At 39.6% G+C, this 23,835-nt stretch overlaps 1 protein-coding gene across 1 annotated transcript in view; it reads left to right on the top strand.

Moving 5' to 3' along the window:
- The window catches only part of neo (ZP and PAN domain-containing protein neyo), a 161,946-nt gene that overhangs the window by 37,245 nt on the left and 100,866 nt on the right, over positions 1 to 23,835 (top strand). Inside the window, exon 2 of the mRNA XM_017904122.1 lies at positions 16,697 to 16,898. Within this exon, the coding sequence (XP_017759611.1) occupies positions 16,697 to 16,898 (202 nt within the window). The remainder of the gene's footprint in view (positions 1 to 16,696; positions 16,899 to 23,835) is intronic.

The raw sequence follows: 23,835 nt of genomic DNA, 5'->3' as shown, positions 1-23,835 counted from the left end.
TTAATACAAATAGATAAGAATGGACATTTGAGTCTTTAATAGTTATAGGTGGGATCATGTATTTAATTTTTTAATACAAATAGATAGGAATGGACATTTGGATTTTTAATAGTTATAGGCAGGGTCATGTGTTTAATTTTTTAATACAAATAGGCAGGAATGGACATTTGGGTTTTTAATAATTATAGGCAGAGTTATGGTTTTAACTTTTTAATACAAATAGGTAAAAATGAATATTTGGGTTTTTAATAGGTATAGCTAAGTTTGTGTGAATAATTTTTTAATAAAAATAGGTAACAATGGATATTTGGATTTTTAATAGTTATAGGTGGGATCATGTATTTAATTTTTTAATACAAATAGATAGGAATGGACATTTGGATTTTTAATAGTTATAGGCAGGGTCATGTGTTTAATTTTTTAATACAAATAGGCAGGAATGGACATTTGGGTTTTTAATAATTGTAGGTAGAGTTATGGTTTTAATTTTTTAATACAAATAGGTAAAAATGAATATTTGGGTTTTTAATAGGTATAGCTAAGTTTGTGTGAATAATTTTTTAATAAAAATAGGTAACAATGGATATTTGGATTTTTAATAGTTATAGGTAGGGTCATGTGTTTAATTTTTTAATACAAATAGGCAGGAATGGACATTTGGGTTTTTAATAATTGTAGGTAGAGTTATGGTTTTAATTTTTTAATACAAATAGGTAAAAATGAATATTTGGGTTTTTAATAGGTATAGCTAAGTTTGTGTGAATAATTTTTTAATACAAATAGGTAGAAATGGATATTTGGGTTTTTTAATAAAAACAAATAGGAATATTTGGGTTTAGAAAAGTCTATTAGCTAGAATTATTGACGTCTATTGAAATGCTGGATATTTTATTTACAATAAAATCAAGAAGAAAACGAGAAGATTCTACTCGTGATTTATATTCATTTAAACCTGTATTACGTTTTTCTCAAGATTATTTTCGAATTTTTATCTCTATTTTTGGTAGTTTTATTATAAATTATATGAAAATGATCGATTCAAATAATTTTGGATAAATAAAAGTCATTGTATTCTTTACTACACAGAAATTAATATAATTCCTTGAAAGCGAATGACAAGGAAAGATTATTTAATACTAAAACTACAATAGTCGAAGCATGATTATGCAAAACTTAATTTGTGCTTGCACGAAATTCTATTTCCACTGTGACGAAGAATAATGTCCCGCGTAGTCTGTAAAGTAATCACACGGATACAAAGAGCAAAATTTGATTCAATACATAGTCCATATTTCTTTTAAATATTATACTAGGAAATATAAGGTTCGTTACATAAAAGAATTATATCTAAGCTGCTTAGTATACTCAGACCTCGCTCAGTTCCTCGCCAAGTATAAGAGTATTATCTTTGTTAAAACAGCTGTATCAGGGACTAAAGGTATTGCAACTCACAAATTCCACAATACTTTCCTACATTTCACGTTCCACTAAATTGCACAATTATTTCTTCACAGAGTTACCCATAGAAAATCACACAAATCCACAATTAATATATCAATAATACCACTAAAGATATTAATTTCTCATTTCCTATTATCCCTGCGTCAAATCAATTTATTAAAAACATAATTACCTACCGAAAAGAAGTAACAGTGATCTCCCACAGACATCTTAACCACGAATAGGCGAACGCTTCGAAATAATTCACGCGAATACGTAATGCAGGGGCGCATGCGCGTGTGTTAACATTTTTGAAAGTAAAATTTCGAAGACACGCGGTCGGTTGGACTCGTGACTAGCGTGACAGGGCAAAAGGAAAAGGGAAAAAGAGAAGAAGGAAGGTGCAGGTTGCCCCGGAAAAAGGGGGGAAAGAAAAGTGGTCGTGACGAGGAGGACAAGCGCGACAGTGGCGGCGGAGGATGTTAAAAGTACGAATGCATTCAATTCCTCGAATCGCATCACTGTCTGCCGAGCAGACGAGAAGCCGTAGAAAAAGAGAGGCTACGCGGAGTGCAAAGGCCGATTGAAAATGTTGGCGCCGATTCAACCAGGGGGCCCCTCTTATGCAGCCCTCGCGTACACGCTAAACATCGAAGACTAACCTTCGCATTAGCCTGCGCGCGTTGAAATCGCAGCGAGCTCGACGTGTGTATCTCGTTTGGAATATTCAGTGGAATTCACGGGATGAGAAACGATAACGAGGGAACGCTGCGGGGACGAGAAATCGATTGCACTCTGTCGGTTGAAAGTTTAATTGCCAGCGGATGCAGAGGGTCGCGCGCGCGCTCAGCTCGAGAAGAGCCGTGTGCGTGTGTGTGTGTGCAGGGCCGAAACGAAAATAATGGACGCGAGACAAAACGGAAATCGCGTCTGCCGCCTCGTATCCGCCTGATAATCCAGGTATCAACGGATGGGTGGAAAAAGAACGCGGGGAAACACGGCTGTCCCCCGTTTGGCCTGGCCGATTGTTTGTCGCGCGTTCGGTTAGCTTATTTGTCGCTTCTTCGTTTCACGGAGGCTGCGTCAGCTCATGAGAGCGAGTACAATTACGCAACGTCCGGTCGGTGGCTACTTGAAAAACTGTGACTTTACACGGCACGTTAAGCCCGCGTAACGACCAGCCGCAATTATGCGCTGGCAAACGAACGTACAAATACGCGCGGCACGATCTTATTACGGGTGGTCCAGCGAGCATTGCGTAAAGAAACAAAAGGAAGGTGGAATAAAATATGTGCAGCTCGTACGAACAGAACTGCAAATGGAAATTTCTGCAACAGACAGCTGCGAGCATGAAGAATGTGAACGATCATCTCGAGATCTTCACAGACGTGCTTCTTCTGGTGCATAGAGGCTGAATCGTTATGGTAATTCTGCCAGTGGACTGGTATCAGGTCGTCTTGGGGTTGGATTAATCGAAAAAGGAGAACCGCGAATTTTTAAACATGTATAAGCAGCTTTATGAAGGAAGGAGCAAAGCCCAGGTTAATTGGGACAAACCTTGAGCAATGTGTCGGGCCCTTATATGACCATATTTGGTCATGTCAAGGGAGACATCGGAAAACGTATGCATGGTGGGAAAGATACTTTGTTAGATGACTGTTGAGTCATCTATAGGTGTTTACCTATGTATATTAGATAAACTCCAGACCGGCTAACTTTCCTTTTTCATCCCTCACTTACTCTTATCGTCCTATTGCTCACTCGCACCCTGACCTTCCCTCCATCATCCTCTCTTAACCTTCGAATTCTGCGATGGTTAATTCTGGACTGCGATCAAGTCGTGTTGGGTTCGGATTAATCGAAAATGTAGTATCGCGAATTTTTAAACATATACACGTAACTTTACGAGGAAGCAAAGCCTAGGTCAATTGGGTAGAATCCTGAGCATTGGGCCCTTAACATGACCATATTTGAAAGCATGCAACGTGTGCATGGTGGGAAAAATACATTGTTAGATGACTGTTGAATCATCTATAGGTGTTTACCTATGTATATTAGATAAACTTCAGACCAGCTAACTTTCCTTTTTAATTTCTCAATATTATGGTAAAATTCAATGGTGAAGCAAACTCTACATTCCAGCGGTGTGGGGGTGATTCCTTACCCCAATATTCTGTCTTTTGTCACCAGTCTTCTGAAGACGACTTTTGACCTACGAGGCCCTGAACAGTTCAATTCTAACCATTCGTCCGTTAAATAAAGATCTACACAATTTGTCCACAGTTTTCCACTGACTACTTTTCCTTGCGTAATAACCCCTTTAACACTCACTTACCCTTATGGTCCTATTGCTCTACTTGGATCCCAACCTTCCCTGCATCATCCTCTTTTAATTTTCGATGCATAGACAACCCTACTTATTTGCTAATTCGGATGTATATATTGACCATCATTCCAAATCTTGGGTTATTCTTCCTCTAGTAATCATTTTAGGATCACAGTGTTATAAGATCTGGAACGTATTCGGCCGCGTTGATGCACTCAAAGTTTGCATGTAAGTTTGTAACGAAAATGAAGACTTAAAGGAATGTCAAGTCACAAGAAGAAAGAAAAACCGACCATTACAGTAACGCTTGTAATTCTTTGCGAAGAGAGCTAAACGAAAAATAGTAAAAATAGTACTTGTTTTAATTTTTGTATTAAAATCGGTGACTATAGTTACCCGTCGTGTGTAGGTGGCGTCTCGTAGCTGGAGACTATAGTCACTCACTAGTAGGATTAATGAGATTCGTTACACCTGATTTTCATAGATCAATTCGGTGTCTAAGGGATCTAAGAAAGGCTACTGTTAACACTAGAACTACCGATCTTTAATGGGTACCTAACTATAACGTGCACAGATTATAGTAATTTCAGAGGTACGTTGAATACGAGTGAATATATTGATTACAGTTCTTTCTTCATACGAGTTGATACCAATTTTATTCTTAAAGCAGGTGTATGTGTTCGGTGATTGCAAAAAGGAAAATTCTGGGACCAGTCATTTTGACTGGGTTGGTAGTTCCAGTGTTAATGAAAGTCATTTTGCGTAACTAACAAATGCGAGGAGTATTCTAGATTATATACTATTGTACTAATAGATGTATAATGAAACTGAAAGTATCACTGAAGCGCATGAAAGAACAAGCTTTACTGCGGAGCAAAGCGAGGATGTCTAATCATCTATCAGATATATCTCTAATCTTCAAGTAAATTAATAATTAAACGGCTACTTTATTTAATGTGCATCAAAATGTAATAATTAATCGAGTTCTAACTAATTATAAGTTGAAATCAAGACCCGAGTGTCTCGGCTCTCTGTTTTGACCTACTTCTCTTGGACTTCTTTTCTTAGACCTCAGTTCAACGCGATTTTTATTCGGGATTTAATCTATCCCGACTAATTTATCTTGGATTTCTAACTGAAAGATAATCGAGTTCTTTTCGCGTTGGATTTTGGCTCCAAATGACACCTGTCCGAGTTCTAGGTCGTCTACCTGATCTCCCTCAGGGTTATAATCTTTCTTTTATAATTCTTCTTTTGAGTTCAATCTCTGAACGTCATCTAGTTTCCTCAGACCTCTAATGGAAGAATGATCGAGTTCTTTTTCCTTTGGATTCTACTTCTAAACGACGACTGTACAAGTCCCAATCACTTCCAATTAATTTCTCTTAGACTTATAGCCAAGGGATTAGCAAGTTCTTCTTGGCTTTCAGTTTTATCCTTCCTTTTGCATCGCGTCTTCTATCCACATCGATGTGTCGTCACTAATCATTCGAGTATTCGTGTAGATAGTATAGCGTTTTCTAATAGCTATACTCTGAGAAGTGTAGCAACAATCGGGTTACTAAATCAAGAGGAACTTTTGATTCCGATTATATTTTATACTTCTTGATGGGATAAAATAAACGGAGGCCAGAGGTCTTCAATGATGCCTGGTGCAGACGGTGAACAGTCAAAAAGTGTGTTGCATCGAACCCTTCAGCTAGATTTCTATAGGCTCTATGACAACCCATTGCGTTACTCAATCCAGCTTCGAGAATTGATAAGCTGGGTGGTTCCTTGGAAACAAAAATAGATCTCGATGCAGGGTGACGCCATCCAAATAAAGATCACTTTCACAGAGGGTATGTTCTTTTGGCAATTTTGCGGAAGAAAAACATCGTATCCTTTTCCCAGCGAGCGAAAAGTATAATATTAGGATTATGGGTTCTAATTGTAAAATAATTACTATATAAAAATATATGTAGGAATGGTAAACGAGGGATGCTCGTTTATTAGGGTAGACTGTCCTCGCCTGGAACTCGGGTCTAGAGGACCTGTTACTATTTGGCTGTCAGATGGGCCGTAGGAGGTTGGGGCCAGGCCAAGTGAGGTGGTCTCGTACTAGGGTGACTCTTCAGAGGGGCTAACTCGGAGGGAGGCGTCTCTTCACCCTTAACCTTGGAATAGAGGGAGTCTGTCCTCCTTCGGGGAGGAGCTTGTCTTCTGGACGGGCCCATTAAAAGGGCCCGTTCTGGTCTTCAGAGGGGCTAACTCGGAGGGAGGCGTCTCTTCACCCTTAACCTTGGAATAGAGGGAGTCTCTCCTCCTTCGGGGAGGAGCTTGTCTTCTGGACGGGCCCATTAAAAGGGTCCGAAAAGACACAGTCAGTTAGAGTTACAGTTACAGAGGAGTTACAAACCAATGACAAAGTAGTTACTAAGTTGGTTATTGAGTGGTTGGTTTAATTGTGAGTAGTCGTCAGGTCAGTGTGTGAAGAGATACAGCTAATTCGTAGGAAAAAAGAGTCAATAAAGTAAATAGTATCTCTACGGATAGTATCTCGTATAGAGGCATAGTTATTCTTATTTTTAGCCGTTGCAAACTAGTCCCGTGACAAGAGACTGACGAGAGACTCCTGAGAGAGTGTCAAGAGGGTACGTGACGTGTTCGCCTAAACCCCTAATTCTTATCCAATGTTTATATAAATCTTATAGGAATTTATATTTTATAAACTATTTATTCGTGTCTCATATCCTAGATTAATTTTTGTCCACGACTAATCTCATCTTTTCAACGTATAATTTCTCGAGAAAGCTGTAATTGTCGCCTACAGGGTATTCAGCGGGATGATCGTCCAGGTCTATTTCAGTCCAATCCAACTGCTGATAAAACAATTTCCGAGACTATTAGGTATACAACACCGTTCCATCTTGCGAGTAACTAAACGCTAAACAATAAGCGAAAGAAGTGGCAGAAGAAAAGATGGTCGCGGGGTCTTTGAGTATATAAATGTGACGATCGCGTGACTGTATGAAAACTGATTTCTTGTCCGAGGTATTCACACGACTTTGCTCATCTACACTCACACAACAATATATAACGTCTGATGAGATATACCGCGTACGTGATCCAAGTAACATTTGAAAACACGCAACTGGAGCGATAAGCGTATAATACATCACGTTACATTTTTTACAAGGGAAATAACTATAATTACGGTTGTTTCCTTTGATCAGCTCGGTGGTCTATAATTCCAGATGATTCAAGGCTGAACAAACTCAAAAGCTGATGGGGTAATTAAGCGGCGTAATTTAATAATTATCCCTGATACCTAAATTGGCGTGGTTAGGTACATTTACAGAGTTGAAAATAATAATTATTAAGGATAATTACCGGCTGCGGCTAGCCTAGAAAAAGAACACTGATCGGTCGGCAGAACGTTGTTATTTAGTTTGCATTGATATAGACATTCGAGTCATAGTAATTTCTCCCGCAACGTTAAGTATCTCCGGTGTCAATTTACACGTCGATTCCTTCATTTCTATCGAATCGTTGTACTCTAGTTACCACTTCAATCGAGCAACTCGTGGATAGAAAGTGTCCCTAGTTGAGTGGCATTTAAGGTTCGTCGATGATGGAAAATTAACTCGTAACGCTGAGGGATTAGATAGCAAGTTTTTGTCGCGGTTGCTGCAAGTTAAAAAGACAAATTAAGGGAATTAGTTTATAGCGCGTTCCGGATTGAAACTGCCGGAAATTGCTGCCATAAACCAAGGCTCGTTACGGAAACCGTTAGGGTAGCCTGAGGAAGGGACGTGCCGCGTGACCATCCGGCCCAAAAAACCCGAAATCCGTTCCACCTTCTTGCCAGGAAGGACTCCGTGATGGAGTTTCAATTAGCCATTCGTTTACAAGTAAAAAGGTAAAAAAGGGTGGTTGATGACCTTATCTCGCGATATAAAAGCAACGAAATAGGCCTCACTAGGTGTACCGAGAAAGAAGGCAGGGAAAGTAACTCTGCCATATATCTTACTCACACTGTGCTTTCCTATCCTATCTTTTAGTCACAGTCACGTGAATAGAAACAGAATACTCGTAAGCTGTAAAATATTAATATAAAATTCAAATAGGATGAAAGAATAATTAAAACTACGACATTTATTAGGGACACTGTTTGATTGGCAGATATAAAGAATAAGAGATGTTATTTTATTCTAAAATACATATTTATCACGAGTAAAGTATAAACTAGAAGACTAGACTGATATCTACGATTGTCGCCTTAAATACATATTTATCACGAGTAAAGTATAAACTAGAAGACTAGACTGATATCTACGATTGTCGCGCAATTTATAGGCAAAGTGTTGTAATATTGTGCGACAGTGAATATACTGGGTAGAAAAATAATATATTTAGTATTACTCTTTCACGATATATTTTCTGGATCACTAATAATTCGCTTAGTCACTAGAAGGGCCTAGCTAATAAACGCAGACCAATTTCAAAGTCCAAAAACAACTGACTCATTCCTACTTTCGCTAAGGACCAAGGGTCATCTTCACCCCACCAAAAACTAACATTATATAAGCACCAACAAAATTTGCGAAATGCCAGTTTTTTCCTCTACGCTGACTTGTATTTTTCCGAAGTAGCCTTGTTGCTAGAACCTGTATCGTATATAGAAATCCGGGTACCAATAGAGACTAGGAGTAAAGTATAAACTAGAAGACTACTATATAATAATCATGATATCTATGATTGTCGCCCAAATTATAGGCAAAGTGTTGTAATATTGTGCGACAGTGAATATACTGGGTAGAAAAATAATATAATCAGTATTACTCTTTCAGGATATTTAAACAATTGCTCTATACGGATTCTCAATACTGGACTGGCTCGATTACCATTCCAGGTCCTTGATACACACAGCACGCACATGTACACACTATACGCAATACAATAACGTTCACACAATTAATGGAAGATGTTGCTATTTAAGATTATTAGGATTATGGGTAGAAAGAAATAACTATCTGTATTTTATAATTATCATTATGATATCCTAAGGAAGGTATATATTAAGTATTCTGAGTCAAAACTAAAGTGAAGAAAAAGGGTATGCGATTACAGCTTTTCCTGGCCCCTAATTCTTATCTAACATTTCTATGTGAAATAAATATCTAATATTTCTATGTGAAATAAATATCTAACATTTCTACGTGAAATAAACACTTCCCTGAATTTCTTCGGCGCATAGTTTAAAGATATATCTAATTCTCCTGATAGACTGATTTTTGCATATACGTTAAGACGTGTCTTATTTTCAACAAAGCTCATCGATAATATAGATTTAACAAAAAGGATCACCAGTGTCTCAGGAGCCAACGTTGAGTAAACAGATGTCCACTGAACATATGGTACCTCTCTATACTCTTCCTTATCACCGAAGAGTATATACAGAAATTCTAAAACAAGCCTTGCACTTGCTCTCAAACATTTACGGCAATCTCTGTACAGGCTTAAATCGATCCGAAGAGAGGAGCAGAAATAATTATAATTTTACTGGCACTTTTCCACGGAAAAATGTAAATAGTACATTTAAGCTACGTAACATTTAAATAATTAAAATTGGGAAATGATTTATTTTTCTCACTATGTACATTTCAAATCCGTTAAATCTAAATGACAGATTCTAATTAATGACCTGTATATAAGTATAATTGCTTCTCATTCCACTGTCACACACCATCTATAATATTCAAAATTCTGTGCAAGAATTAATCATACTAACAAACACCGAAATAAAAGAAAATATATGGTTTTGAAATAATAGGCTACCTCACAGTTAGCCCTGAATTTATAAAATAAAATTCAGTGTCGATAACAAAGTAATATTGGCAAGGATTTTTGACAAAATCCTGCCACACATTGAGAATTTATAATTTAGAAATTAGTAGATTTACATCACTGAAAAATTCCAAGTAAAATTGTCAAATTTACTTGTACTCTGTCTACACGGATCGCTCGATGAAGCAATATAACTTGCGAATCCTGAAGAGTCACCGACGCTCGAATATCTCGACATTCCACCCTGTAACCGCGCCAAGGCTCCATAATCACAAAACCAAATTCCACCGGTAAAATGCGACAATTAAAGTTCCACCTGTCTGAAATCGACAGGAGCCGAGAAAATTTCTCAGTCTGGGGAAAAAATTGTCACTGCAATAACCATTCGCTACATGGCTCATCTAATAGCCCTTAATTCCAAAGAACATCAAGAGGAATAATCAAATGCAAAGTCGGAACGACCCTGACGAGCGCCTAAACGAACAAAACCCCAGCTCCATTAAAGTTTCTTCGGTCTATCTCATCCTTCTCCGACTGCGGCAATTTTCGTAATATCTAAAGTCGAACGCATAGCAGACCACCCTGTATCGGAATGCTTGGCGCGAGAACCAGCGCGGAAAGTGTACGTAAGGAAGGAATTTCATTGCCTTTGTTCGCGAAAGGAAGCTAGAGAGCAAGCGAGGAAGCGGGACAGAGAGAAATGGCATAGCGATCGGTTGGAAAAAGCTAGCGATAGAGGAGGGGGTTAGGTGTACAGGGGAGATAAAGAAAAGCGAGATTATACATCAAGTTCACCGCGACGATGGAGCCAGGGGTGGGACAGAGGGCGGTGGTAGGTTGGCGATGCCACTTGAGGCTGAATCGTATCTAAATGTGCCTCGTATATCAGAAATCGAACTGTTCCGTGGTACACGTTGTTGGGTTTACTTGCATCATTTTGCGCGATCGCCGTTGTCGTAATACCGAGGCTGCAGATGCGGCCCAGGCCGTTCCACATTTCCCTCGACGTCGTGACAACCTACATGTGGGAGTTTCCTTTCAGTACTTCCTCGAGTCTGCTCACGGGGAATCCCTGTGTTTTAGTATGAAATGATGTAGGATGTTGCGGTGGTACGGTGTACCGGTCGATAAATCTCTGCCAGATTTATGGCGATATAAAGCTATTTCGTTCTCTTAAGTACGGAGGCACGTCCTTCCCGTTCGCAGCATTTTTCCCAGAGAAGTGGTCTAACGATAAGGCGCCCCGAGACGAATAACCTGCTGATAGAAATGAACTCGATACGTTGTCGGGAAGCAGAGAGCGTCCGGTTTACAGGGAAGAGACGGTAGCTTTCAAAGCAAGCACGTTAATCTCCGAGTCTGCCTCGTATCGGGCAGAAATTAAAAGATTTATGACTGCGCGCAATCTTCCTCGGAATCTGCATCCCCGAGCGAAGGAGCGCAGGCAGGGAAGTAAGGGAAGCTGGACCAGCGCCAGAATGTCGTGCTTTCAGAGATTGGCAGTTTCGATTCGACACGCTTATTGTTTTATTTCCTTTCATACGCTCAACGAGCAATTTGTATTCTTCCGTTGATAGATGGCGCGACCTTCTACGGACAGGGGACTCTGCGCTAACTGTAGAGGGAGAACTGGCACACGTAGGCGGACAGTCCGCTATGCAAATTAGAGGTGTTGATACTAGTTGTCTCGTTTAGTTCATCGGTAACAAGACTATTTTAGATATTAACCCTTTGCACTCGAGAGGTGAGCTTCAGTCACCATTTCGTAAAATTTGGAACATCGATATTAATTAAAATATCAAATTTAACACTAGATTTACTAATTTAATTTCACGGAAAGATACGATGGTAACAGATTTAGTTAACTTATATTAAGATTGTTAATATAATATATAATTGTTTTTAAATTAAATTAATTTAAATTAAACGCTAAAAGAAAAGGCATGTGGTTTCCTTTACCTGTCAATTTGACAGGTGTCCTTAGAAACAGGTATACAGATAGCGTCCTAAACCTAGTGTTAATGTAATGTAACAGTATGCCAAGTATCGAAGTTAAATAATTCTACAATTCTATTATTATACAATTCTTTATTTACTGCTCAAAAAAGTATCGCCAGTTTTTTAGTAGAGAATCTTTGAATTTCTACTCTTCTCTAACTAAAAGATCGTCGAGTGCAAAGGGTTAATCCTTCATCGTTCTGCACCCATATCGCTCCCACATTTTATTCGAAATGAAAACTAGCGAAAATATCTTTCTTCCAATTATTGCAAATGCTCGAAAATTTTTAATTATTATCGCTTCTATCGCCGATGATTCCAATATCGATATCTAAAATATTTTGCATTGTTAATAGGACTAACATAGATAGAAGAATATGAATTAGTATTTCAGTTATTGACAAAATAATTGCAAACGACAGATATCGAATTTTAAAAACCAACACGACCATGATAAAGAAAAAACTAGCAGCAAGTATGCTAAATTAAAAATAACGACTATTACCTAACCTTTGTATACGCGAAACACAATAATAAAATAATTAAAGTATTACGATACGATAAAAATAATTCTCTTCCTCGAAGCAGCGAAAACAAATTTGTCCAAAAATTATATTCGCAATAATTTCGAAAATAAAGTCCTGAAACCAGGTATCGATCTGCGATAATTTTATTTCCTAAACGTAAATCAAGTTTCGCGAGTTCTAACCACGCTATTATATCAGGATTAAAATTCGGAATTTAAATTCGGCCGAAGCTGCATACGCAACATGCACAATTCATACTCAATGGAACCCTCGAAAATGAATCGCGAGCATCAAGCGTTTCGTGATAAAGCTAAATTCCCCTTCAAGAATTAGTCTCGCTCGGTACACTTAACGACCGGTATTTATCACGCATTTGGGTGTTCAGGTATTCCAACAGTAGTTTGCGGTGTAGCAGGTACGGGAAGGATATTTTTCATAGCGAAACGAGCGACGCGGAAGGGAGAGCTGGTTAAACGAACGGTGAAAAATACAGAACGATAGCAGCGGTCAATACCACGGCCTACGTGTCACGCTTCTTTCCGCAGTCCAGGTAGAAGGGTTCCTCCTACGCGGGCTACCGGCATCGATCCGGTTGCTGATTACTTGCCAGGACCATCGGCGTGTTAACTAACCGGCACGGTAATTGATAAATCGTGACACCTCAGGAACAGCAGCCCGACCCCGAATTTTAAATCAGCCGGCACGCAGAAGTCACGACTCGGGTCTGACAAACCGGAGAGAGATCGCGGTAAAGCAAATGATCAATCGCGTGCTTCCCACGAATTTTTCTGCCAATTTTCCCCGAGTCACGAGAATGTACCGTGGATAAAAATTCCTTTGCCTGGACCTTCCGTTCGATTCTTCTCCCACGGAAAAACATCGGTCGCGGTGCATCAGGCCTGGAGACGTAGCAGAGGAAGAGGAAACCGAGGCCTACCCAATGGAGGATTCCTGATAGGGATTACATACTTCGAACACAATAGGAACGCGAGAATACGGTGAAGACAATGTAAGAAGCGAGGAAGGCACCCCGATAAAATTCTCCCCGTGCCTGTAAAATATTTACGATCCGACGATGCTCCATTATCTGGTAATGCGGTAGCATTATAACGAGTAAATGGTAGCTGTCTTCTGCATATAGGCCCCCGGAAGTGGCCGTTGATTACTGTAATGCGCTTACCCCTCGGCCCGTAACGAGTAAGATCTTCCTACTATACGGCGTTCCACGAATGATTCGACATCGTGTGGATCGTGTCGAAGCCGCAGAACGAACCAACGTTCCCCGTCCGCGTCGCGGTTCCCGTTGCGGTCTCTACGCCGGTCATTAAAATTAGCTACAGTCATTAGTCCCGCGAAGCCTTCTAGAAGCAAGGTAATTGAATATCTTTAGCGCCTGCTGGAAGATCGATGTTCCGTGTTTCGGCGAACCTGTTACCCTCGACTGCCTGTCTCTCCCGTATCTCACTCTCTCTCTCTCTCTCTCTCTCTTTCTCTCCGAAAACTTTTCAACGAATCACGCTGCCAAACGCCCCACCCCTAACCGTCGAGGTGCCGAGATTAATTATGATTTTCGCGAAGGGGGATGATGCGACAGCGACACTCGGCTGGGAGGGAATTATTCCGCCACTTAATGCGGTCCCTGTTTCATGGCTCGGGGATCGACAGGGAAAGAATAACGAGCTGCCTGGTTTAAGACACTTCCGTCAGCTGAGAGGATCGAAGCATTGATCGCAGTCTGCTTCGAATTAGGTTGACGAGTTTCGATTGGCACTATCTTGGAATTGCTGAATTTTGGGACGAAGAGTGTTGTAGTAAAAACTAACCAGTGAAGTAAACTCTACATCCTAGATCCCTTTCCCTCCGTTTTGTCTTTTGTCTCCCCTTTTCTAGAGACGTCTTTAACCTGCGTGACCCTAAACAGATAGGCCAGTTCTAACCGTTCGCCCGTTCAATAAAGATCTATACAGTTCTTCCACAGTTTCCACTGACTACTATTCCCTTGCGTTATAATCCCTTTAACAAAGAGTGTAGTTCTGAATTAGGGTCTAGGTCTTTGGATTCTGGGAGTCAAATTGTTTTGTAGGGGACTAGGTATCCCTAGGTATCCCTATCAATGTGACAACAATCCAAGATTACAAGCACGCTGCGGAACTTTTTAATACTTGCTTAATTTACTTAATAATAATGTTGGAACCCGGATTGAGAACGTTATAGACCAATTAATCTTTTGTAATATATTTCGGAATGTTTCTATATACAATACGAGTTTTGTAATGAGGCTACGTCAGAAAATACAATAACTATGTATCGATGGAGAAGAATAAGAATTTTGTACAGTTTTCGGAGGTGCTTATATGTGCCTATAATTATGAAAGTGGTCTAAGTCACTTATATTTGCTTCTGAAATATTAAAAGCTTCGGTCTTTAAATACGACATGAATTATAGAATTAATTGCGATAAAGCTACAAACTTAATCTAACGATTCAATTCTTCACTGTTCCCTACGTTTTGTCTTTTGTCTCCCCTTTTCTAGAGACGTCTTTAACCTGCGTGACCCTAAACAGATAGGCCAGTTCTAACCGTTCGCCCGTTCAATAAAGATCTATACAGTTCTTCCACAGTTTCCACTGACTACTATTCCCTTGCGTTATAATCCCTTTAACAAAGAGTGTAGTTCTGAATTAGGGTCTAGGTCTTTGGATTCTGGGAGTCAAATTGTTTTGTAGGGGACTAGGTATCCCTAGGTATCCCTATCAATGTGACAACAATCCAAGATTACAAGCACGCTGCGGAACTTTTTAATACTTGCTTAATTTACTTAATAATAATGTTGGAACCCGGATTGAGAACGTTATAGACCAATTAATCTTTTGTAATATATTTCGGAATGTTTCTATATACAATACGAGTTTTGTAATGAGGCTACGTCAGAAAATACAATAACTATGTATCGATGGAGAAGAATAAGAATTTTGTACAGTTTTCGGAGGTGCTTATATGTGCCTATAATTATGAAAGTGGTCTAAGTCACTTATATTTGCTTCTGAAATATTAAAAGCTTCGGTCTTTAAATACGACATGAATTATAGAATTAATTGCGATAAAGCTACAAACTTAATCTAACGATTCAATTCTTCACTGTTTTGTAGAAAATAAATATATTTTATCGTAATATATATGAATGCAATACGAAATAAATAATAAAATCGTTCCTCTCAAGTCGATGACTTAGACCACTTTCATAATTATAGGCACATATATTCTTACTTTTTGGAGGGGTGAAAATGACCATTGGTCCTTAGTCAAGCTAGGAATGAGGAAAATGTTTCGAACTTCAGAGTTGGTCTGTCTTTATCACCTAGGTCCTTTCAGTCATCTGACAATATTTATTAATAATTAATGCTTTTAAATAATATTTAATAGTACAGCACGTGTGTGATGCTACCACTGATTAATAATTAATAATCATTACACAAAGGAAAAATATTAAATTTGTTGTTAAATTGGCATTGTTTTTTGTTTTATGTGTATGTTCGCACATGCTGTATTATTTCGTGATTTTAAATAGAGCTTTTTTAAATTAATTCTTCAAAAATATTGCCGATCTCTGGCAACGTTTGACTGCGTAAACGTGCGGTCATTAAAGTGTTAACAATACTTTTTGATATTACTTAATATAATATTTTTTGACTTTCATGACGTGTCAAAGGTAGCGAAGGTATCGCTATCACCGGCATCCAATTCCTTTGCTCACTGATCGTTTTGTTCATCCCTTTTCTTTCTTCTTCTATCACTTATTTATATGGCTTGTATTAGTATTAGTATTATACTATTAGTACTATTAGTATTATATAGTACAGATGCCCTCCTACAACGCGGCATCCTATAACACGGTTTCACTGTAACACGATTTATAAATTGCGGGAACCTTCCTACAACACGGCATCCTATAACACGGTTTCGCTCTAAGAAAATACGATAGAAAAATTTCAAAAACCTTGTACAACATTGTACTTCTACATGAGCAGTGACGACGAAGAAATTTATTAAATTAAAGTTGCCTTAAATTAAAATAATATTTTTCTTTCTTTTTTGTTTTGTGTTGCACATGCATTTATATTTTTAATAAAAATTAAGTTGTTTATGTAGAATTAAAACAAAAATTTGTTTTTAGTAAAATTTGATTACAATTTGTTTTATTTTCGGAACGTAACCCCCCTTTTTGTACTGGCTCTGGATCTCATACAACACGGTTTCACACAACACGACATTTTCTAGGAACCTATCTACCGTGTTATAGGAGGGTTACCTGTATTAGTATTATATATAGTATACGTGTCACCAAGGATGTATCTCTATTTTCCCTTCTATTTTCTCCATCACTACCTATCAACGCCATCGCTGTCAGTCAAAGTGCACATTTGCATATTTTATAAACCTCGGATCATTGTACGCGAAAAAGTATCTCACAGTGTACATTGGGGAAACACGATAATCCAGCCCGTAGCCTAAAGCAAAACGATATCCATAGTCGGGTATGCGCAAACCTGATTCGAATGTCTGTTGTTGTTCCAGGTGCCCTTTCACAATCCCAGTTTCCAGTATTCACGATTTACGCTCAGAAGAGCTGCTTGGCTGTGAAACCATGCGAACGTGCCTGGTGCATCGACAGGGTCCAGGGGCATCGTCTTCAGGGCCACACACGCAGAACCATGAATGCCTCCTCGCGACAGCACTGTCTGGAGCTCTGTTTAGGCGAGAGAGACTTCCTCTGCCGGTGAGTATGAACGTGGCTATTTTTCGTTTACTGCATCGCGAATCCTATTCAACGGACTCGCTCGTTTTCCGGCGACCTGGTTCTCTTTTCCCCTTGGTCGCGGCTCAGCACGATATCCGCCGTGCACCAGGCAGGAGGAGGACGCACTCGTTTCGAGATTCGACGCGAATCGACACACGGTGGTCCTTCCTTTTTCTTTCCGTCCTCCTCGAGGAGGTTCTCCGAGAATCGAAGGCACCTCTGCACGCTCCGGTGCGTTTTCCAGTTATTGGGTTCCTCGATCGGGGGAGAGACGTTACATCACGCTCCTACAGAGTCTCGAGTGTTTCTTGGTCATGAAGCGGCCGTCCCCGACGTTTCATGCGAGCTGGAACATCGAAGGGTACGGACTATCCTTCTGGAAAAGTTGCAGAGATATAGCTCCGGGCCAGGCTACCGGGATTCCACCTATGTTTGTCATTTCTGTCGAGGCTATTTACGGATCCTTCTCTCCCCTGTGCTTCACGAAACTCACGAAGCTCGCGTCGATTTTATTTAAATATTTTCCTCGCCTTTCTCACCGCGCTCTGTTCGGGCAAATGTTTTCCATCGCTGTCACTTCGCGTCCGCTCCGAGGCATTAGAGGAACGCTTTGATCGTGGTCAAACTAATTATGCTCGCGTCACTGCGCTCCTTCCTCCCTATAGGGGAGAAAAAAGGGAGTATGGAGGGAAGAGGGAAAAAATAATTGGCACGATATCGTGATGCGTCGTGGCTGCAATTAGAAGGACGACGATAAGCGTCAATGGCGGGAAAATGAATGCAGAAGTTGCTGGTTCACGGACATTTGTCCCGATTTATAATCGGCCTCATTATCGCCACTCGGGTTCACTGTTCTTCCGCGTTCGTATCGGGATACGAGGGTCCAGGTGTCGTTCCAGCCCCGGTTAATGTATGTATTAAATATATATACCGAAACCAGTTACGTTACATACGTCTCACTCGATGATTTTATAGCTAATATCGTCGAACATTATGTAAGAAGATGTAGTAACGTATGGTGCAACGTCCTCGTTATGGCTGCCCGTAAAGGTCCGTGTGTGGGCTGAATGGAGGCGAATCAGGTGCTCCTTTGTTCGGATAAGGAGTCGTCATTTTCCAAATAGATTCATTCCAGCATCGTAAACAACCGTACAAGTGTACATATTAAAACGTTTATTCGATATATCAACGATTATTAAATTAATATTATTTTTCGTTGGCCCCTTTAATTCTAAGAGCAAGGTTACTTACAGACAGTCTATTATTATTATTTTTAAAAAATTTATTAAATTAACAGCGTTTCCTATTTATCATTTTACAGTCGAAAGTATAATTTTTCACGCATAATATTTTTTCTGTATCACCAATTTTATCGTTACTATTTTTTTAGTTATACGTTCATTATTATTATTTTTAAAAAATTTATTAAATTAACAGCGTTTCCTATTTATCATTTTACAGTCGAAAGTATAATTTTTCACGCATAATATTTTTTCTGTATCACCAATTTTATCGTTACTATTTTTTTAGTTATACGTTCATTATTATTATTTTTAAAAAATTTATTAAATTAACAGCGTTTCCTATTTATCATTTTACAGTCGAAAGTATAATTCTTCACACATAATATTTTCACTGGATCACCAAGTTTACCGTTACTATCTTTTTAGTTATACGATTATTATTATTATTATTTTTTAAAACTTTATCAAATTAACAGCGTTTCTTATTTATCATTTTACTGTCGAAAACATAATTCTTCACACGTGATATTTTTTCTGTATCACCAATTTTATCGTAATTATTTTTTAGTTATACGTTTATTCTTATTATTATTTTTTAAAAAATTATCAAATTAACAGCGTTTCTTATTTATCATTTTACTGTCGAAAACATAATTCTTCACACGTGATATTTTTTCTGTATCACCAATTTTATCGTTACACGACAGATGTATATGGATTTATTCCGAATTCGGTAAATTTTTTAATTTTATTCCCGAGTTTATCTTTTCCTTAGTTTAGATTTTTATTCACGAGAGCACAGTTTCCACTCGACCTTCTTCCTTCCGATAACGACAGAGAGTCACCACTTTTCAGTTTATATAGCCCTTATTCCACCCTATAGAGTGACCAGCGTCACGTGACTATTATTCATTCATCGGCGTTTGTGTACCTACACCTAAGGCACAAAGGATCGCGCTTTTTTCAACAAAATATTTGCGAGGCACGTAAACCTAAACGGTTTCGAAGTAAAAAATATTTTAGCCTGTAAAATGACAGGGACAAAAAAGACGGAAGGACGAAACAAAGAGAATACTTCAACGTTTTTGGTTATACACCATCGACTCGTATTACTAATCGAATTTTTCTACCCGTGGATCAGCGCGAATTTTCTTTATCGAAGAAATTTGATCGCATCTTTGACTCTTTCTTTTCCTACCAGCTTGTCCTTCCCTGACGTAAATATAATTGTAGCACGAGCAACTTGAATTTGAAGCAAACTACGTCGACAATTTTCCAGCATTCGACGATGTTTTGGTACAGAGTGCAAATTATGAAGAGAAACAAAAGATAAAGGACGCGTAAAAAGTATAACGGTAGCTTTGAGGACAATTTGCAAAATTTTTTTGACGAATTAAAAACACAACTTCGATATTTATTTTGTATAAACATCAAACAGTAAATATTTTTAGAGTTTGAAAATTTATTCAAACGAATTAAAAGCAATTCTTCTCAAACTATCACAAATTAAATGAAAATCATACTCATCGAAATATCGCACATTTTACCTGTCAAAAAATTCGATTTAATTTATTAAGAAATTAAACGAAAAGAACTTCACCGCCCCAAAAAATTCGCTTCAATCCAACCCTCGAAAAAAAGAAAATTAATAATAATAATAAAATACAAGCAAAATTCGGGGCAAATTCGAAAATTAAAACCGTGAAGCGTGCCGCAGGAAGGGAAGAAAGCAGGTTAAAACGCGGTAGACGATTCAGCAAGCGTTGGACAATAAATCGTGGCGCACAAAGCACGGCGCATAGCAACGTTCAAATGAACCTGTATAAATTGCCCGGTAGCCGCGACAAACACCCTTGTATAAAGGTTAATTAATAAATAACCGTGTCATAATCGTGACGGTGAACAACGCGTCGGTCGGGGAACGAGGACGCGACAGGCGGGCCAGTAAACGTATCGCTGATGACACGGGGCAGCAGCAGGCGGAGAGCAGAGGATTTGCTTTGCTTGCCTGTTCCCGGGTAATTACGAGGCGTTAGAGAGACATCAGTCGAAGGAATTTCGATGCATTAGCCGCGTGAAATATCGGCGTGCTGGTAAGTATGCGGAAGAGAGCGGCGAAGGGAACGAGAGAGGCTTCTTCCGATTTCGATAGAAACCGAGGATGGAACGCGCGCGTTTATGCGATATCACGCCGACGCGTCAAGCCCCGCATTCGTGAGCACGGTGAACGTGCACGTGCACACCTTGAAAGCACCTAAGCGAAAGGTCTCTGCCAGCTGGTCCCTCGCGACGACCCTCCAGCTACGCTTCGACCTGAGGCAGGGTCGAGAGGTCCTTGCCCAGGCGGAACCGTATCAAAAGTGGCATAGCTATGCGTCCGTATCTGCGGAACCGTGGAAAGGGGAGCAAGGATTTGATCTCCGCAAGAACGAACCAAGTTCCGGATTGAACACTCGTACGTGGCTCGCGGACTTGCTCTATTATTCGGGAATCCCAGTTTGTTCAGCTGCGTGCCGGATCGTCTGTGCTCTTTCTGGCTCGCGCCACCCGCCCCCCCGTGCTTCCTGTTCCTGTTTCCCAATTTTTCCGCTATTCCTCGCAGTCTGCATTTCGTTTTACTAGTGCGAATGCAAATGCGCGAGGTCGAGTAATGGCACGAATGTAGATACGTATATTCTTAGAAGCGCGAGTGGAAGGTCTAGAATGCGTGGTGTTGCGCAGTTGCTATGGATCAGAGTCAACATGTAATAAGGAAGTTCAGTTCGTTACAAGAAGCGTGAGAGTGAACGATTGGGATATAAGACGCGTGTAAATTATAATTTTATAATAAATATACGGTTCTTATACAACAAAATCACAGTCTGCCGTGTCTTTTTGAGGACTTTAGAGAGTCAGTGGATGCTCTTTTATAGTGATTATCGATGATACTTAGCCTTTTGACTAGGACAGACTTTGAAACGCACCAGCCATATCATAGAATAGGGATCCATTTGCGATGGACACCAAAAATGGCAAAACCTTTCGTCAGGACTGCCTTTCTGACAAATTATTGCATATTCGAGTAATAATAGAAACACTATATTCTACTAAATTAAATTGATTTCTTCGTATTCTGGATGAAATTGTTACCGTATTGTAGTGAAGTGGGTCGCAATAAGTATGTCGGCGCTCGTCGCGGTCGTCGGGACGATAACCACGGCGTCGTAGAAGGTTTCAAACTGTCCTGTGGTCCTCTGACTTAGGAGCTTTTAAAGCGGTCGAGTGTTCGCGGAAGGGGTAGAAAAAAGCGCCAACCCGCGCGCGGAAAAACTAAGTTTTCGCGGGAAAGGTTTACGCGGGAACCGCCCTCGCGCGGGAAAGTCGCGATGACCGCCCAGGGAGGTCGTAAATTGAGACGACCGTTGGTCTGCAACATCGCTGCCTGGTCCCAGGCTAATCCCCGGCATGACATTGACGATAGCCAATGCCATCCGCGGGACAATGCCTGTTGACCTGCAGCGACTGCTAGTATGTTGCGGGGACGTACCAGGTGCACGCTCGACCCTAATGTCCCTGCTCCTTTTGCATGGGCGTAGTGGCTAAATCTTAGCCGCCACAGCAGTATCGCAGGTTTTCCACCTCGTGTACGGGTAGCTTTAGCTGAGAAAGTCACCGAGAATTCGAAGATCATGTCGGTCGGAAAAACCCCGGCAATGTCTGGCCCTTAGCATGACCATAATAATAATAATAATAATATTTGATCATGTTGGGGGAGGCTTTTGGAAAACGTGTACATGTTGAGGAAGATATAAAAGAAGGCAAAAGTGGATAGTGGACAGTTCTTTGGAGACAGTTCTTTGATGCAGTTCTTAGTAGTTAGTTGTAGCAGGCTGAGTTGTCATTGCGTTGTTAAGTTAAACGTAGTCTTAAGTTGGGAATCGATATAGATTCACGTAGAGAGACAATTCGTGTGTTTAATCGTCACTCACACGTTGTTAATTTATTATTAACAAATAATTCCATATACTACCACCAATCTCATCTCTACAGTATATACTTCAAATTTCATAGTAAAAGAGACTTGTGAGCACTTTTAGGTGCCCACAATATCACGAGTGCAAGATTTCTAAACGCCTTTAAGCGCTCATAGTAGTCAAAGGGTTAGTATCGTTAGTGTTGTAATTTCCAGAATGAAATGACAGCGTTTAGCGTGCAGGGAAGTAACCATATTCAGTTGCACAGTCATACATGTATAAAGTTCAACGTAGGTGAAATATATACACTTATGCGAATATAAAAGATATAAAAAGAAAAGATTTGAACACGTCCATATGTTATACTTTGTAATATACAATACTTTATATACAATACTTTATATACAATACTTAATATACAATACTTTAGAAGGATTTTACACTGTGTACATTTGAGACTGACTGCTCCAAGAGACACAGGATTTCAGATAATAAAGTAGACCCAAGTTGCATGGAAATTTGAGTGCGTTTTAAATGAAACAAAATTGGTACATTTTTACTAATAAAGGAATCACATAATACAAAAACAGAAAAAAATAATAATAATTGAAATGAATTTGTTGTTATAGGGTGGCACTCAAATAGTCCCACTATCTCGTATCGAATGTTGCCAACACAAGTGAATTCATTTATAACATTTGTCGAAAGTATTATCAACTGTTTTATGTAAATACGACGAAATATAAACATAGTTTGTGCAGCTATTGCAATATTTCCAGATGGGACTAAAAATGTCCCACCATGCATTCTGGTGCATCAAAAAGGTGTTGAACCCCAAAGAGTTAACCCTAAAAATTGACCCCTTGATGCTTGCATGGTATCGAAGGTCCTTGAAATCCAAAGACTGATATTTGCCTGCAACCTCTAGCAAGCCTGTCACCATCGTTGCATAGCCATAATTAATTTGCAACAATTAGTTTATCGTTGGGTATGAGGATTGAGTTAGAGTCTATGATCAGGACTGGTTAGTTTAGTTCGGAGGCTATCGACATGGGGTGTTTAAAATTTTATTGGATGGACTAACCTATTTCATAGTAATTATTCTATTTTATGTTTATCACTGGGTATGAGGATTATTCGAGTCACCTATGTCACTGGACATGGAAATTGACTCAGGCTTGGTAGCTACAACTGATAACTTCGGTTCACAGTCCCTTGATATTGTATAGTTATTTCAAATTTTGTATACACGTTACTTGCACAACACGAGAGACAATCACAACCACAAAACGCAACTCGCTCGGTAACCAAAACCAACTTCAGAATCACAATACCGTTATATTACTCTACGAGACTAACCTCTGATCTCGTCGGAACAAAAGAACCCAACCCAGGACTGAAATTACCAGAAATTAGCATAGTCTATCCTAACCACGGTGACCTAAAAATATGACACGAAACCGGAGTTGCCATCAGGATTCTCTCCTAACCGTGCTATTCTAAAGATCCGACACGAAACAATTACCAGAGAAAGCAGGGGTCTATCCGTACCCGAGACGAAGAATCCATCCCGGGCGAGAAGGGAGGACGAATTTCTCATTTGAATCGTACGTTTCCCGCAAGGGACCGCGGTTTAAGCATCCGCAGAAACACGAGGGGTCGGTTCGGAATCACGCTTGCCGCTGGAAACGCGGAAGAGATAATGAGGAGGAAGCGAAC

Source organism: Eufriesea mexicana, unplaced genomic scaffold (assembly GCF_001483705.2).
Source record: "Eufriesea mexicana isolate 0111107269 unplaced genomic scaffold, ASM148370v2 scaffold2665, whole genome shotgun sequence".
NCBI lineage: Eukaryota > Metazoa > Arthropoda > Insecta > Hymenoptera > Apidae > Eufriesea > Eufriesea mexicana.
The sequence above is the reverse complement of the archived record's forward strand: the minus strand, read 5'-3'. Positions and strand labels throughout refer to the sequence as shown.